The sequence below is a fragment of the Oryzias melastigma genome, linkage group LG17 (assembly GCF_002922805.2).
Source record: "Oryzias melastigma strain HK-1 linkage group LG17, ASM292280v2, whole genome shotgun sequence".
Classification (NCBI taxonomy): domain Eukaryota; kingdom Metazoa; phylum Chordata; class Actinopteri; order Beloniformes; family Adrianichthyidae; genus Oryzias; species Oryzias melastigma.
In genome coordinates this window covers 26584278-26599357 of record NC_050528.1, presented here as the reverse complement: position 1 = coordinate 26599357, position 15080 = coordinate 26584278, and the positions used below count along the sequence as shown (strand labels likewise).

The following is a 15080-nucleotide window of genomic DNA, read 5'->3' as shown; positions in this document are numbered from 1 at the left end:
CCCAAACAAACGAACCAGACTGTAAAGTTTTCATTTGAGCTGGGCTTTTCATCACAGCGTGGAGGGTGAAGTCTGAACTTTGACTAGATGGTTGAAACATGAGTTGCTGCTGGGCTCCGGGTCGCTGTTCAGACTAACCTTCGGTTAAGCTTTAACTGCCAGGCAGCCTCGCATTCGTCCGCAGAACATAAACACAGGAGTTCACGGTTGATTCACTGACCTCAGCGTGTCCGGGTGTCGCTTCATGAGTCTGAGGCTGATATCTCCATGAGCTGTGACGGTTTGTGACCATTTAGGGAGTCAAAGTGGCACAAAAAATTTGCAAATTGACTGAATTTTTGGTGAAAATTTGTTGTCACATCAGTTTAATGCAAAGCTTTCTTTTGCTGTTTCCAGTCCCGATTTAGTTTGATTTCCTTTAATAGTTTTTACATCAAAATAATTTTAGAAATGTTTTTTTTTTAAATTGCTCACCACAGATTTGACTCCTAAATGATTGTTGCGTGTTCAGACACGCACGTGAGACCGAAACCCGACAGAGAACACATGCAAATCTTTGGAGAGATTTTCTACACTCGCAGTTTGACCCCGACTGTGTGTTTCCATTTTCTTTTTCTGACAGAAAAGACTTTCCCCTCTGACAGCTCCTCCAAACAAACCGTACTCATGCAGCTCTTTTCCTGACTGTACTCTGCTGATGGTTTATCATTCTAAGGTCTGTTGAGTCTGTGAACAAGCTCCTCACAGTCAGGGCGGTTTCTCTGGGACTTGCAAAGGTCGATGTTAAAAAGAGTTTGCTGGGACGTCTGGAAGACTGAAGCTTGTGAAGGATCTCTTCGCCGTGGAATATGTTTGGAAAACCGCTTTAAAATCCATCTCAGGTTGACGTCTAACATAGTGGCTCCTCTATCACGGCTGCTGTCCTTCGGTCTATTTCCTCAATAATTGGCTCCGTAGAATTTTCTTACTCCACTTTTATTTCCACAAGATTTACAGATCGCCAAGAACAGTACTCTCTTTTAGAAAGCGTGCGCCGGATTGAACCAAATAGCCCGGGCTCTAATTGGAACGAGCTCTTAGAGGTAAACTGGCTGATTGCATAATCGGACTGATAGATAATTTCCTCTGCTGACCCTGCAGCTTCTGCACCGGGGAGCGGGGCTCTGCAGGAACGTGTCTAATGGTTCCTCGGCGGGATAAAGGGCTGCGCTCGTTCTGCACAACAATGCGTTTGAAGTGCGGCGGTCCTGGATTACTGCCCTCGCACGTTCAGGGTTCAAGCTGCCAAAAGAAAGTTACTGCGGGCCGGGCAGGTTCTGAGATCAACGGGTCACGTTGAGAACGGTAAAGAAAAAAAATTGTGTTTTTCCACGGGCCATGAAGCAGAGACCTTAACGGAGGAAGAAAGACGCCACCGGCACCAGCAGTGAGGGTGAGAGGCGAGGCGGCATCCCGGCACACCTGTCAGACGAAACAGATTTATGGTTGCAGGAGTTTAGCAGATGTCGTGACCCCATTACCCACATTTATGATGATGTTGACTTTCAGTGTCCCCACTAGAATTCGGCTACACAATAAAGCTTATTTCTACGACGTCCAAAAATCAGCCTAAACTTTCATTATTTTTTTTTCCAGAATGAAACCCTAACTCTTTCCACAGATTTAACAGTTCTCTCTGCTTGTCGTTCTAATCACGGCTTGTTTGGTAAATTTGCTGTTGTTATTGGATGACACAGAAACTCCTCCTTCTATCTGTTTTCCAATCGTCTCTTGCTTTTAAAATCCTTCTCTAACCAGCACTTCAGGAGGAACAAGAAGGAACACTTGTGTGGTGCTGTTCATGTGGAAAGCCCACCTTTCGGTTCCTGCAGCTCTTCTTATGCCCTCCTGCTGATGTGCTGTCTCTGTGAACCGTGGCCTTATACTGTAACCAGGACATGGGGTTCTCAGAAATGTCTGGATTTCACAAAACAGTCAAATTAAATCCAAAGTGTGAGTAATAGTAGACATATTGTGACATTAGATAGCTGTAAGCTGCAGTAGATGAGTGAAAAACATTCATTTTTACTTCAAATCAAAGTCATATAAATCAACTTTCTGACAAACGGCAACAAAAAAAAAAGTCAAGACAACTACCAACTTTATGTAAACAGCTGTCAAACATGATGTCACTCCTCCCATGTGCACGTTTTGTAAGTCCTAACCAACAGTAACAGTCAGTGAGATAAAACTGTAGAGATAGACCAACCCGAGGTCACATGCTGCACTGTTTGAGAGGATTTGCTCCATTTGGAGCTGAGTTTTTTATACTTTTTTTAGCTCAGCTGTTGTTGCCATTTTGGTTGGATGTTAGAGTGTAACAATTTGTTTTAACAACAACTCGATGCATATTATAATTAGTGTTCGCTGATCTGATTCATAGTCTGTTACACTTGGTCCTTTTTTAATAATCCAATTGACCTCAAATTGATCCAGGACAGTAAAAAAATAATTCATGTCAAATCCATTCACATTTTAAGTTCATAAAGTTCAGCCCACTGTTGTTTTTCCACATCAAAATAATATAAACGGAACGTTATTATAGCGTTCTTATGGTCACATGACTTTGTAAAATTCAAAGTGTTTCCACACACTGGACTGTAATAAAGGTTGGTCAGTTTTTGCTGCCATCAGACGTGTGTTGTCTGCTGTGATGTCACTTAGTCATTTTTACATGATATTAAAAAGAACCATACCTCAATCCAAATGGTATTTTCCATAATTTATTATCGATTTTTCACATTTTTAAACAATTTATTATTGGTATGCATTGATTTGATTCACAACTAGCGACAGACATATCAATCTGGTTGGATTGTAGGAATAGGAATCAATTCATTGATTAAGCATTACAAACCTACTCCCAATCATAGACTATATTATCACTGGACATATCAACCCCTCCCCTCTTGTGATCCAAACAGGAAGTATCCGCTGGTTTCAAGAAGGCCAAAATCCTATAGATTTCTATTCATTTTATTTGTCAAAATAACCATTCTTGCTCTGATGCCTTCTTCTTAATTTTTTTAAAGATTTTTTTTTCTTTATCGCAGTTTATTCAAGTTATAAACTAACCAATCAGATGTCTAAGTAAAAGCATGTGGTGCCAGCTGACTCCACCTCAAACGTTTGATTGACAGCTTCTCCTGAACCTGCTGGCAGTGTGGACTTCAAATAAGCTCACTCATGATTGGCGACAGTAGTTCTAAAAACGCTGACTCAGAGTAACTCAGACCAATCACTCTGACGGAGAGAAAATGGCAGCAGACGAACAGGAGGTCACGGTGACGGGATTTGGCGTAATTTGGCGTCAGAGGTAAGTCATTTTCTATACGTGATGTCTAGTGATTCAAAATGAAGAGGTTTACAGTCACAGACGGTCCCATTCATTCACCTTCCACGCGTTTTGCCCAAAGACACTTTGAAAATCAAACCTGCAACCTTCCGATCAGAGGTCGACCACCTTACCACTGCACCACAGCAGCCACCATGAACGTTTAGAGGTCTAAGCCTTTTTGTTCTTTGTTTTTTTATTTGTTTACACATAAAAACTTGAGCTTGATTTCATTGTAGCTCAATTTTAAGCATTTTTAGGAGTTTGGCTTCTTTAAAATGTATTTATTGGCAGGTGGGTTGTCAAATATGTTGAAGCAGCTGAGCTCATAACTTTATCCCTTTGTCAGATGTTATATCTGTCTTATATATACATATACATACATATATATACATATATTATGATACATCTGGGTATTTTAGTATGTTTTTTTCCTCACAATGTTAGCTTAAGATGTAAAAATACTGCTATGAGTGTTCAGGAAAAAGCACCTTATTTACTCATTGTCATGCATGTTTAACATGGTTTAAATGAATTATAAAGAATTAATTATCAACAAATTTTCAATTCTTTCAATACAGCCAGTGGTGATTTTTAAAAATTAGTTAAACTTTTTCCCACTTTGAGATTTCAAGGAAGCAGACATTTTGAAATGAGCAGGAACAGGCCTTCTACTGCCCCTAGTGGCCGGATGATGAACTACAGGACAGAAAACATGAATCAGATTTTAAACAATGACTTTTTAAGGAACGTTTAGATCGTGCTAACGAGATAAGAGTCTCAGAAATGTGTGTATCAAATATGATACAAATGGTTATTTAGGGATAAAGTAAAAAGGAAGTTACTGTTCTTTGTCTTATTATCTCGTGGACCAGTTCTGCTTCTCATTGTGTTTAGCGCCACCATGAGGACGCATGAAGCACCTGGCGGGGCAAAGTCTTTTATAGGACTTTTTATTGGCTAAACACTGCTAAATTTGGCAGCCAATAAACCCTTGTGATGCAGGAGCACAAATGAAATACTGCCGTACAGATATATTTAGAAAGTCCTCGTGCTTAAAAATCTCCCAGATGGAAGTCTTCCTCACCAGACTCTAAACATCTTCGTCCTGTTCATCTTCACACTCAGAGACTCGGTTCAGTCTGATTTCAAGATAAAGTCAGCGGCTGTTTAAACCACAAACACTCAGATAAACCCCGCTGTACTCTGGCTTGCAGACAGACAGCGAAAAGCATTGAAACTTCATAGAAAAAGACAGATATAAACCCGACGCCCTCTCCTTATCATCCTGTTTACACATCAATCTGCAAGTGGGCTAAAATAACCAACCGATATGTCTCTAGAATTCCCAAAATATTTGATAAAAGCTCGTCCACTTAACAGTAAATGGAGCGTCGCTCCAGAACCATATGGAGAACATTTTTAATTGGGTCTTCAGTGAAACTTAAAACCTCTTTTGTTTTCTGAACTGCAAAGAGTGAAACCAGGAATAACGAAGGTTTGACTTCAGCCTCAAGACAAGATGAAGTGAGCAGGTTCACTGGAAAGTTTAGCCCACACCGCGCGGCAGGCTCACTGGCGTCTTGTGACCCGTTCAGGTAAATTAAACGGGACACCATCGCCCGCCGCCGCAGAGTTCATTTTCCCATGAGCGCCCAGATGAAGACAGCTGCTGATGCGACACATCTGGGCTCCTCGCCGCTCTTCACTTTGTTTCTCGCTGAGGCTGCCTCTCTGTCCATGACCCTAATAACCCAAATTCCTGCCTGATTAAGTTGGTTTTAAAAGGAAGCCACACAGAGAGCGCTCGGGCGAGCCTCACCTTAAATGGGAACACATTTTAGCCGCGCTGCAACGATGATCAGAGGGTAGGATTTCACTTTTTTGGCTGTTTGGGAACACGGTGGAGCCGGATAGAAGCTGCAGAAGTTTCCCAGCCTCTCACACCAGAGCCGCTCCAATAGTAGCCATGAGCTGGACGCACACATCCACACACGTACACACTCTGGTCATTATTAGTGTCTTGTGTCTGGTCGAAGCAACGATCACCAAAGTGTTTCCGTGTCGCCTGCTCGTGCCCCAGACAGGCTGGGTTTAATGACCTGGCCTGATGGTTCAAAGCAGCCCTCAAACGCCATGATTAATGAATCTGACCTGCTAATTTCAGAAGAATACGCCGTATTGTATAAAAAAAAAAGTGCTCACACAAACAAAAGCGCTTGGCCTGTTAACATTCCTCTGTTTTCTGAGGGAAAGCTGTTTTAAAAGAGGGAGATCAGTGATAAGGATGGGAGCGCACTTTTACGTTTCATCAGCGGCTCCAACAACGTATTAACTGCCGCTTTGTTCTTGACAATTTTCACCGTTTAGGGCTTGAAGAAAAGTGCTCGACATCACCCAAACAATGCAAGATCACAGAAAAAGAAAGCGGCTCGGTCCCACGCGCTCACATGAGACGCTCCGCCCCTGCAGAAATCAAAAAAGCAAAGCAGAGGTAGCATGGGAAGCATTTGTCTGAAGAAATACATCTAACAAATTGAAATTCCTTTTTGTCAGATCATGCCTCCTTTAATTTGGCCTGAAGGAATCACTGTGGTTTGCTGAATACTCTAAGCACTTCCAGATTGGAGTTGCCCTGTGGCACTCCAGGTTGCATAATCAATCTCCCTCGCTGCACTCTCTCCATTAGTGCCGCGACAAAACAAGCAAGAGTAACGTTATACACCGGCGTGGAGACCCAGCTGAAGACAAGGCTCCCTGCACGGAGCACACATCCATCTTTTACTGACAGACTTCCATTAATCTGAGGAAGGAGGGAAAAAAAGAAAACCAGTTGGTCTAATTTGGTGGCTGGGCTGCAATAATCTTGGCCAGAACTCTCAACACCAGATTAAACTAAACGCTGAATTTCACATAGTCTAAAAAACGACATACTTCATAAATGATCATTTTTACCAAGTTAAAGCATTTATTTTGAAGTTACTTTACGCTTTAGCCACTATGTTTGTTATGATTTACTTATTGTGACCCACTCCGATAAAAAAAGTTTTTTTTGTGACATTTTTTTTATGATGGAGGACAAATAAAAGAAAATTACACTTAAAATTTCAGTTCTGATTATTTATTTGTCATGAATCAGGAGCAGACACAAAATTGCACTTTGAAAAAGAGCTTATTTGTGACGTAGAAAACACAACCACAAGCTTCCTGCTCTGCTCCATTCTGATGGAGATAAATAGATCCATGAACGTCTTTGTTTTCCTCGTCTGAGATGGAATCTGACTCGAAACTGTACGGCTGGATACTTCCATTATAAATTGGGATTTTTGCTGCACCTTTAATGTTAGGTTGTGAGGGGCTGGAAGCCAGCAGGAGAGTGTAACTACAAGGGATGATGGGAAGAAGGGGTGGGCTTACTCCATGCTAACAGTCACGCCCACAGTTCAGAGGTGAATTCCTAATTAAGTAATGCAGAAACTATGAGAACAACAAAGGTTTTTCATTTTTGCTAAAAAAACAAAAAAACAAAAAACAAACAAAAAAAACTAATAATGAACAGAAGAGCTCTATCACTGGTTGATTTTGAGCAAAAGTATTCACATAATTTTTAATATGTTGCATTTTTCTGAGTGTCATGGGTCCCTGGGTAAAGTCTCACGTGTCTCAGGAATGTGTGGACCGAGTCTCTAGTATTATTGTTTTTATTTTTTGGAATTTCTTGCTCTCAAATTCCTAATTTTTCAGTCATTTTCAGGCCTGCTTTTAGGATCTTCCTATGCTTTTATTTTCTATTTTGTTACATAAACCACAGTTGAGAATAAAACAAAACTACTCAAATTTATCAGATATTGTCATATTTTGATCTATTTTTTTTACAAATACTTTTTATTGGGTATATTATATCGGGTAAAAATTCTCCAACAAAAGTGAAGGTGTAACTTTTTATAGCAAAAGTGTTCTAGGGTTAAAAGATCACTAGAAACGCCTTTTGAATAGATCTAAAGATGATTGGATCTATTGGAAGACAAAGTTCATCAAAACTTATTTTTTTTCTTTGCAATTTGTTAATTTTTTCAGACTGAAAATCAGAATAACACCCAAATTTTCATTTTTTGTTGTTAATTTTTGTTTTGATTGATTAGAGAAAACTGCTAAATTTTACAAAATGTGGTACACAGTGGTACACAGGTACAATAGTACACATGGTACACAGACAAAGACCTAAACTATAATGTGATGAAGAGGAAAGTGTCCAAACATTTGTAACGTCACAGCAGCAGCTTTACTCTCTCAAATGCTGCCATTATCCCGTCATAACTAACAAAGTTTTGTGGGAGTTTTTCATCTCCTCCCCAGTTTGTTATAACATTGACTTACATCTCTATTTTTGTCTCATTACAAGTGTTCCGGTGTTTTTCTACTTGTCTCATTCCAGTCCTCTCCAACTCTAGTCACAGAGTTTCCCCTAAAGTTTGGTTCTGCTGGAATGTTTCTCATATTTATGACTTTATAGAGTCACCCCATAGAATAAATAGTTTAAAAGATTACAGCAAAAAGTTCATTTATATTATTTGTTTGTTGCTCACATGTGCAACTGCAAAAAATATTTGGATAAATTGGAATGTTTTGGAGCAAAATGTTTAAATTTGTTAAATATGAATTATCATGAGAATCAAATTATATTATTTGATCAGTTTGATTAAGTGGTGAATATAAACATTTGCTTCTAGAGTACTAAAACATTTGTGTTTATGTTGTTACTTATTAGTTATTTTCTTAACAAAAATAATAGCTTTATTTTTGTGCTAACCATAAGTTTTTAATTTAGAAATTAAAAAAAAAGATTGTCTTTAGTTTTTCAATACAAAAATAATACATTAAACAAAAATTAAAAGTGGAGGTTAAATTTAAAGATCTTGGTGACATTATTATGTAAAGGAGAATTCTTAGGATGTTGTATTTTCTTGTCAGTTTAATCTAGAACGATCAACTTTACCTTCAATTTAACTTTTTTACCATCTTTTAATTCAGTATTAACCAAATAAAAAATGCTACTAAAACCAATTCGTGTTCTAATAGGTTTTCTCAGGAGGAAGTTTTGAATTTAACATTTTAAACACAGATTTTACTGGAATACTTATATTTTTTTCTCCAATATTGACTCAATTTGGTGACAAAATTCTCATTTTGTTTGGACAGCTTTAGAGTTGAAGCACTGAAGTTGTGACAGTTTTATACTAAAATAACTGACCATGAAGGGAACTTAGAAAACTCACACTTTGGTTCATTTTCTTGTTAAATCATCCAGTGCCTACAGATTAAACAGCCCCCATCAGCAGGTTGGTGGCACCGGGAACCTCCAGCAGACCCAGCTCCTCGGCAGGGTCACTGACCTTTTGACCTCTGGCTGGAGGAAGTAAAAGCTGTGGCGGCTTGACGGGGTGGTGTGAGATGCCTGACTGTGAGGTCGTTAAAAAAACAGAAAAACTAAAGAAAAAAAAGAAAGACATTTCTTCACAGACATTAAACTGAGGAGCAACCCCCCGCGCGCACAAAACATCATCCTCCACCTCCATCTGATCCCCTCGTCTGTGTGACGCGGCGTCCACGAGGTGAGTCAGGAGGTCACTGAGTCACTCAGAAAGAATGGAGTGAGCCATCATCCTTCCCTTTTGATTTCAGAGACATATCTCCAGTTCGGGACAGAAAGTTGGAGCTGGGGGTGTGAGGGAGGCACAGAGCGCAGAGTTGGAGCGCGTCCCGGGCAGCATCCCTGCCCCACATTTCACCGACCCTGTCACTGATGTTTGTCTGCAGCTCACCTCCAACAACAATCACTCCTCTGAGCCGTGAAAGCTGCTCGCTTTGATTTAGATCACCACCACCATTCACGGCCGCGCCGCGTAAACACGTTCCCACTCCGGAGTCATGAGCTACAACTTGGCTCCATCAGCCCCAGGCAGCAAAGCGCCGCGCTCCAGCGGCCCCGCGGATAGACAGTAAGCCGAGCGCAGCTCTGCGCCCCGGTCACAGCGACCTGCAGCCCGCTGGCAGGTGCGTAAAGAGCCGCAAAAGTGAAAGGAGGCTTTTCAGAGCCCAGAGGGGATCGGGAGGAGTGCGTTCACTGGAGCGTTAGGAACCCAAACACCAGCTCCGACTGTAATAATCTCGTAAATCAACGTAAAGACAACTTTATAGAGCGGGAAGGGTGTTCTTACCTGCTGTCGCGCGGGCTTTCTGCGTCAAGAGCGCACCGTGGCGGAACGGAGAGCCGCCTCTTCCGCGCTGCGCTGCGCTCATGTTCCTGGCTATCCATACGGCGCGGCGCGTCATGTCTGACAGCGTGCTGTCACGGCACGTAAACGCTCGGAGCGGGCTGTCTCCTCTGAGGCTGGAGCGAACATGAAGAATCCGTCCGAGAGCGGCGCAGCTTCAAGGCGAAGAGGCACCTCCTCCTGCTGCTCCTTTGTGCGCCAACAGAACGCCTCTCCTCTGCTCTCAGTGCTGCCAAGGCCTCTCGCAGGATCTGTACCCTGAGCAAGAAAGGAGACACACGTCCCGTCATTCACTTTTAATGCTTTCAGGTGCGATTTCAGCCTTTCAGACACGCAAACCCAACGCGTAAAAAACACAATGCGCCTTTTTTGCGCGACAGAAACCAAGTCGGACTTTTTCTAAATTATTCTGGAAAAATATCGCCAAACTTTTCCAAACTGACATTTTACAGGTGGGAGAGTTTCCCAGGACGAGGAAAACAGTAAACTGAAAACTTCAGGGGTTTGTTTGCGGCGGTATAAACAACAGAGAGGCAAAGAGAAGGACGGGAAGACAAACAGTCACAAGTGTAAAAAATGCTTACCCTCAATACTTTGGTGACTCACATCGCTTGATTAAACGAAGCCAGTTTTTTTAAGGCACTGCTCCCCTTTTCTTACCGACTGCGACCTGTTCAGTCTTGTCGCCAAAAAAAGCTGGTGAAGTTAATGAGTAAATAACAACGTGGAAAAAATCCTCTCAGTGTGCTCGGCTTCCCTTATGAAGAAGATCGTAATGTAAACCCTCACAGAACTGTGCCAAAGTCTCTTTTAGATAAAAAAAAATATCCCAGGTTGAAAATAAAAACGTCCGCGCGTCACGTTTGGTCAGCCACGCGCGTCCTCTGTGCAGAAACGCGCATAAAGAGGAGAAGAATCACCTTAATCTAGATTCTGGTATCCAATTAAGTGGCGTTTCTCCCACAGCCAGGTGCCCAGCAGCTCCGGAACGGCGCCGTGAATGCCCCGCAGGACGGTGGCTGTGCGTAAAAACAGCGCGCCGCTCCGCCTGTCTGAAGCCTGTGAAACCGGAGCGCGGCAACGACGGCGGCCTCACAGAGCGCTGAGAGGTTTTCCTCCCCATCCCCATGTCTCAGATGTCTTTTTGTTCCCGCTGGTGGAGGGAGGCAGGGGGGTGGAGGGGACCGTCACACAGGGAGAAGCCACGTTTTTTTTTCTGTAAAAGATCTCCAGCTGCAGCCTGCAGTGATTCCAGCAGGTGTTCCTGCTCCACTTGTAGCTCTTTGCTCCACTGAGGAATCTGCGTTCACACTGAAGCGAACCGCGCCGCAGTACTTTCAAAGGTGAGGCAATGGGCTCGATTCCCGTGTCGAAGTGTCCCTGAGCAAGACACTGACACCCCAAATTGCCTGTGGTGGAAGGTTGGTGCCAGCGTTTGGTAGGTAAATCTGGTTTTGAGGAACCAGGTTTACACCGCTCTACTTTGGATGTATTCAGACTGGATGTATTTGGTTCGCTTAAAGTGAACCAGAGTTTGTCAATCTGGAACAAATTTTCAGTTTGAATACATCTGGTGCGGGACTAGGAATCACTCTCTGACTCATCTTTCAAAGTGGTCTCAATTTATTTCCAATTTGACTGTTTCCTCAGTCTGAATAGAAATAGGCTCCGTACTCGGAGCGGAACAACTGGACCAAACTAGTCACTGTAGCCGGGCATTATGGGATGTAAACAGAGTAACAATGAGACACAGCAACTCATTGAAATGTGGTCAGATCAACACAGACTCATTATTGATGCATTCAGACAGGGAAAATGACTAGTTAGAGACCAGGTCAGCTTAATTTGGTCCAAATCGAGTCCTAAAATTGGCATTTGGTCTGCATTCAGATCTATCCAGATTTCTGTTCTGGACCAAATCTTGTAACAAAACCACATGACTAAAGATCTCTTCATTGGTTGGCCAACAGTTACGGGGGCGGGTCAAAACAAAAAGAGAAAGATGGATTTGTTTAACCCTTTAACACTGGAGCTTCAGTGTTTATGTTCTTTGATATGCTGCAACTTTTCAACCGTTAACACAATCAAGGGGATTCCAGTAGATTGTGAAGGAGAAAAGCCGCTTTTCTCCTTCACAATCTACAATGAATGAATAAAAATCTATTATTTTTAGTTATTTCACTCTTTGACCACTTTGTATTCAGACTGAATTGTTTGGACTAACAGATTTTCCAGACTGAATCCACCCTTCCTCTAGTTTGTTGAATCCATTTCTGTTGGAAAAAGTAGAAGTCTTCAGCTTTCACTAATCCCATACGTTAAGTTCACAACGTCCAAGAAATCCGATTACTCATTGTAACCCGGTTATTTAAGCTCATGTAAACCCAAACCGAGCACCTTTACAAGTCCGTCTCCACCCTCCATCCTCGTCCACCCACCCATGGACACACACGGTGAGCCCTTCATGCTCAGACACTCCCTGCAGGGCAAACACTGCAGCCGGCTGGGCAAACAGCTCCCGGGCTTTCTTCTGTGGGCCCACTCTCCACGCCGAGGCGGAGACAAATGCAGGGAGGATCCCTGCTCTCTGCCACAGCGCTATTATTAGTAACAAGCAACAATGCACACAAGCGAGGTGCCTGACATGCAGGAATGTACCCTCACATAATAAAGATGAGCGCAGCAGCAGGAGGTGGGGAGGAGAAGAGGGTCATAAAAATCCAGAATATCTGCCACCTGTTGAGAGGTCAGGTTTGTCTTATTTTGGTAAACAAAACAACATGAAGACGACCGCACAGTAAACACTATGAAGATTAAATCAAAAGTTCTTGTGGAGGTGTTTGTGAGCAGTGTGTCTGCATCATCCATCACCGTGAGCCATGCCGAGGAACTTGTTTGGCATTGTCGTAGGGATTTACAGCATGACACTTTCTGTACACTCACAGCTCAATCCCATGTAAGCAGAACACACACACACACACACACCCCCACACACACACACACACACACACTGGATTAGAACGGGCCGCCTCTCTGTTGTGGAATTTTTCATTTCCTTGTAAGAATATAAAAGTAAATTTATAAGGAGATGATTGTCATCTGCTCGGTTTGGGTTGTGTGTGTCCTTCACCTCATCCTCCTTTTTGGGATGTGCAAAGAGGTTTCCATGGAAACAGAGTGCAGGTTTGGGTCTCCCGAGTCGCTCCAAGTGTTAGGTCAGGAGGTGAGAGTGTGAGTTGAGTGTGTGGTTTTGATTTTAGGGACGGTCGGCGAGGAGCGAGGAGGAAAGCTGCACTTCTCCAGATGTGACATGGAGGAAAAGGTCAACGCCATCCCCTGCTCGTCCTTCTTCTCTTTCGGTGCACTCTTCTGCCTCTTTCAGCTTCATATTGTTTATTGATGATTAGACCACACGAAGCTCAATTTATCTTAAACAAGAAACGAGCAAAACTTCATTAAAGTTGAGGTGAGAGGAACATCAGAGCTTTTGCAGAAGTGGAGCAGTGATGGACTGAAACGAAGAATGAGCAGCAGAATCTCAGAAGGTTTTAGAAACATTCTTGCGTGAATGCTTGTACGCCTCAGGCGCTTTTATATGGGGTCAAATCAGGATCGGCTTAAAGTGAGCGAAAAACCCAAACTGTAAATTTGAAAAGTAGACATCATTTTACTGTTCTGGCATTAAAACATCCTCCTGCTTCAACGAAATTTATACTTGGTTGTGGTAGCATTTATTGTTTTTAAAGAAGGAACCTTTTCGAGAAATTAAACTTGACGGCTAAAAAAAAATAAAAACATCAAACCGTATTTAGGATCTTCTTCAGTCCTTAATTTTTTTTTTTTGCTTCTAAATTGCTTTAATTTTAGGAGAACAATTTAAAACCAAATGTTCACTTTTACAACTTTATTTTTAGTTTTACTTTATATTAATATGCTTTTTTTGCTTTTGATTGTTTTGTTTGATTGCTTCTTACTTTACAATAAAATAAACATTTACCGTGTTAGCTTTTTGCAGCATTTGTTAGCTGTTTTTTTTTAACCCTGTGAAGTCCACAGCATCAAAGTATTGACAAACAATCAACTTTTTAAAATAATTAAGATGGTTTTTTCTGAACAAAATCCATATATGTTGAAAGACAGATATAAAAAAAATGATCAGTTGACTGATTTAGTAAGTTTTTGCTTACAAAAATGTTACTTAAAAAGCCAAAAATATTCACTTGAGTGTTCAAGAACCCCCCCCCCCACTTTATTTACCCACATTTAATATCCTGTAACTGTATTCTAAAAAAAATATGATCAAATTTTGCATTATTTCCAGTGCTGTTAGTCAATAAAAATAGTCAGAATAATTAGACTTTTGCATTGTGATAAAACACGTTTAACCACAATGTTTTACTACGTACATTTTAAATGACAATATGACAAAAACAGTTTGAATTTATAAAAGTGTTAACTCACAAGTGTGATTTGTGTGTACAAAACACTTGTGTGCGGTATTACAAACAGCCATAAGAAACAAAGCAATTTGAATAGTCCAGGTGAATACTTGATTCTGATTGGCTGCTGGGTGTAAATGACACCTAGAAAAGTAGCTGGTCACAAAGCCCAAAGGTTCTATAACACTGTGCTGGCTTTCTTAAAACAAACTTTTCTTCATCTTCTGGACAAAAACAAGCATGAAGAGGTGAACCTTCTCTCGGAACTGATTCTTAATTGAACCTTTTGTGACGATATTTGCCGCTGTAGACAAGGTCGTTGCCGACCGGTACTCATCAAATACTTGCTTTTGTGAAAAAGTTATCTAAACTGGAAAAATAAAATGAAAAGGTTCCTAAAAATCCACTGAATATGTATTTCTTTTGTACATGACCATGTTATAAGTCGGATAATACCCGATTAAGTGTGCATCATCAGAGATTAATGCACGCCGTGGAACCCTGAACTGTCCGACGAGAAGCAGAAGATGGTTAGCCCTAATTAGTGTTAATAGATATTAATAATTATTTGTGTGTTAACGTTAACCGTCCCAATTATTTCAATACATTATGTGGATGTTTAAAAAATAGAATAACAATAGATGAGTTATTCTCACCATAAAGTTCTGAAAATTAGCAAAAGCTTTTCCCGCCAAAAGCGCTATTTAGAATTCATGGAAGCAGCCATTTTGAAAAGTCCTACTACTGCCCCTAGTGGAGTGATAATGAATTACAGTGACATCCGGAGTGTTTTAAAGAACATTTTGGACCATGTGAAAAGAGATGTGCCTTGTATTAAATAGAAGTGATCATAATGTTTATGGTTAAGCTATCATAGCCTTTAAGTTACCCCATTTTGCAGACATATTTTTAGCTAATAACTTCAGCAAATTAAAAAAAATTACATTTAGGAAGTTTTTGGAATTGTTTCCACCTTACAAACAATCCTCAGTG

The 15080-nt window shown here is 41.2% G+C and overlaps 1 protein-coding gene across 1 annotated transcript in view; it reads right to left on the bottom strand.

The window, feature by feature from the left end:
* Positions 1 to 10867, bottom strand: part of LOC112147149 (artemin) — a 33386-nt gene extending 22519 nt beyond the window's left edge. Inside the window, exons 1-2 of the mRNA XM_024273292.2 lie at positions 10233 to 10867; positions 9592 to 9906 (exon numbers count right to left, since the gene is read on the bottom strand). Of these exons, the coding sequence (XP_024129060.1) occupies positions 9592 to 9706 (115 nt within the window). The 5' untranslated portion in view covers positions 9707 to 9906; positions 10233 to 10867. The remainder of the gene's footprint in view (positions 1 to 9591; positions 9907 to 10232) is intronic.
* Between the last annotated feature and the right edge of the window lie 4213 nt (positions 10868 to 15080).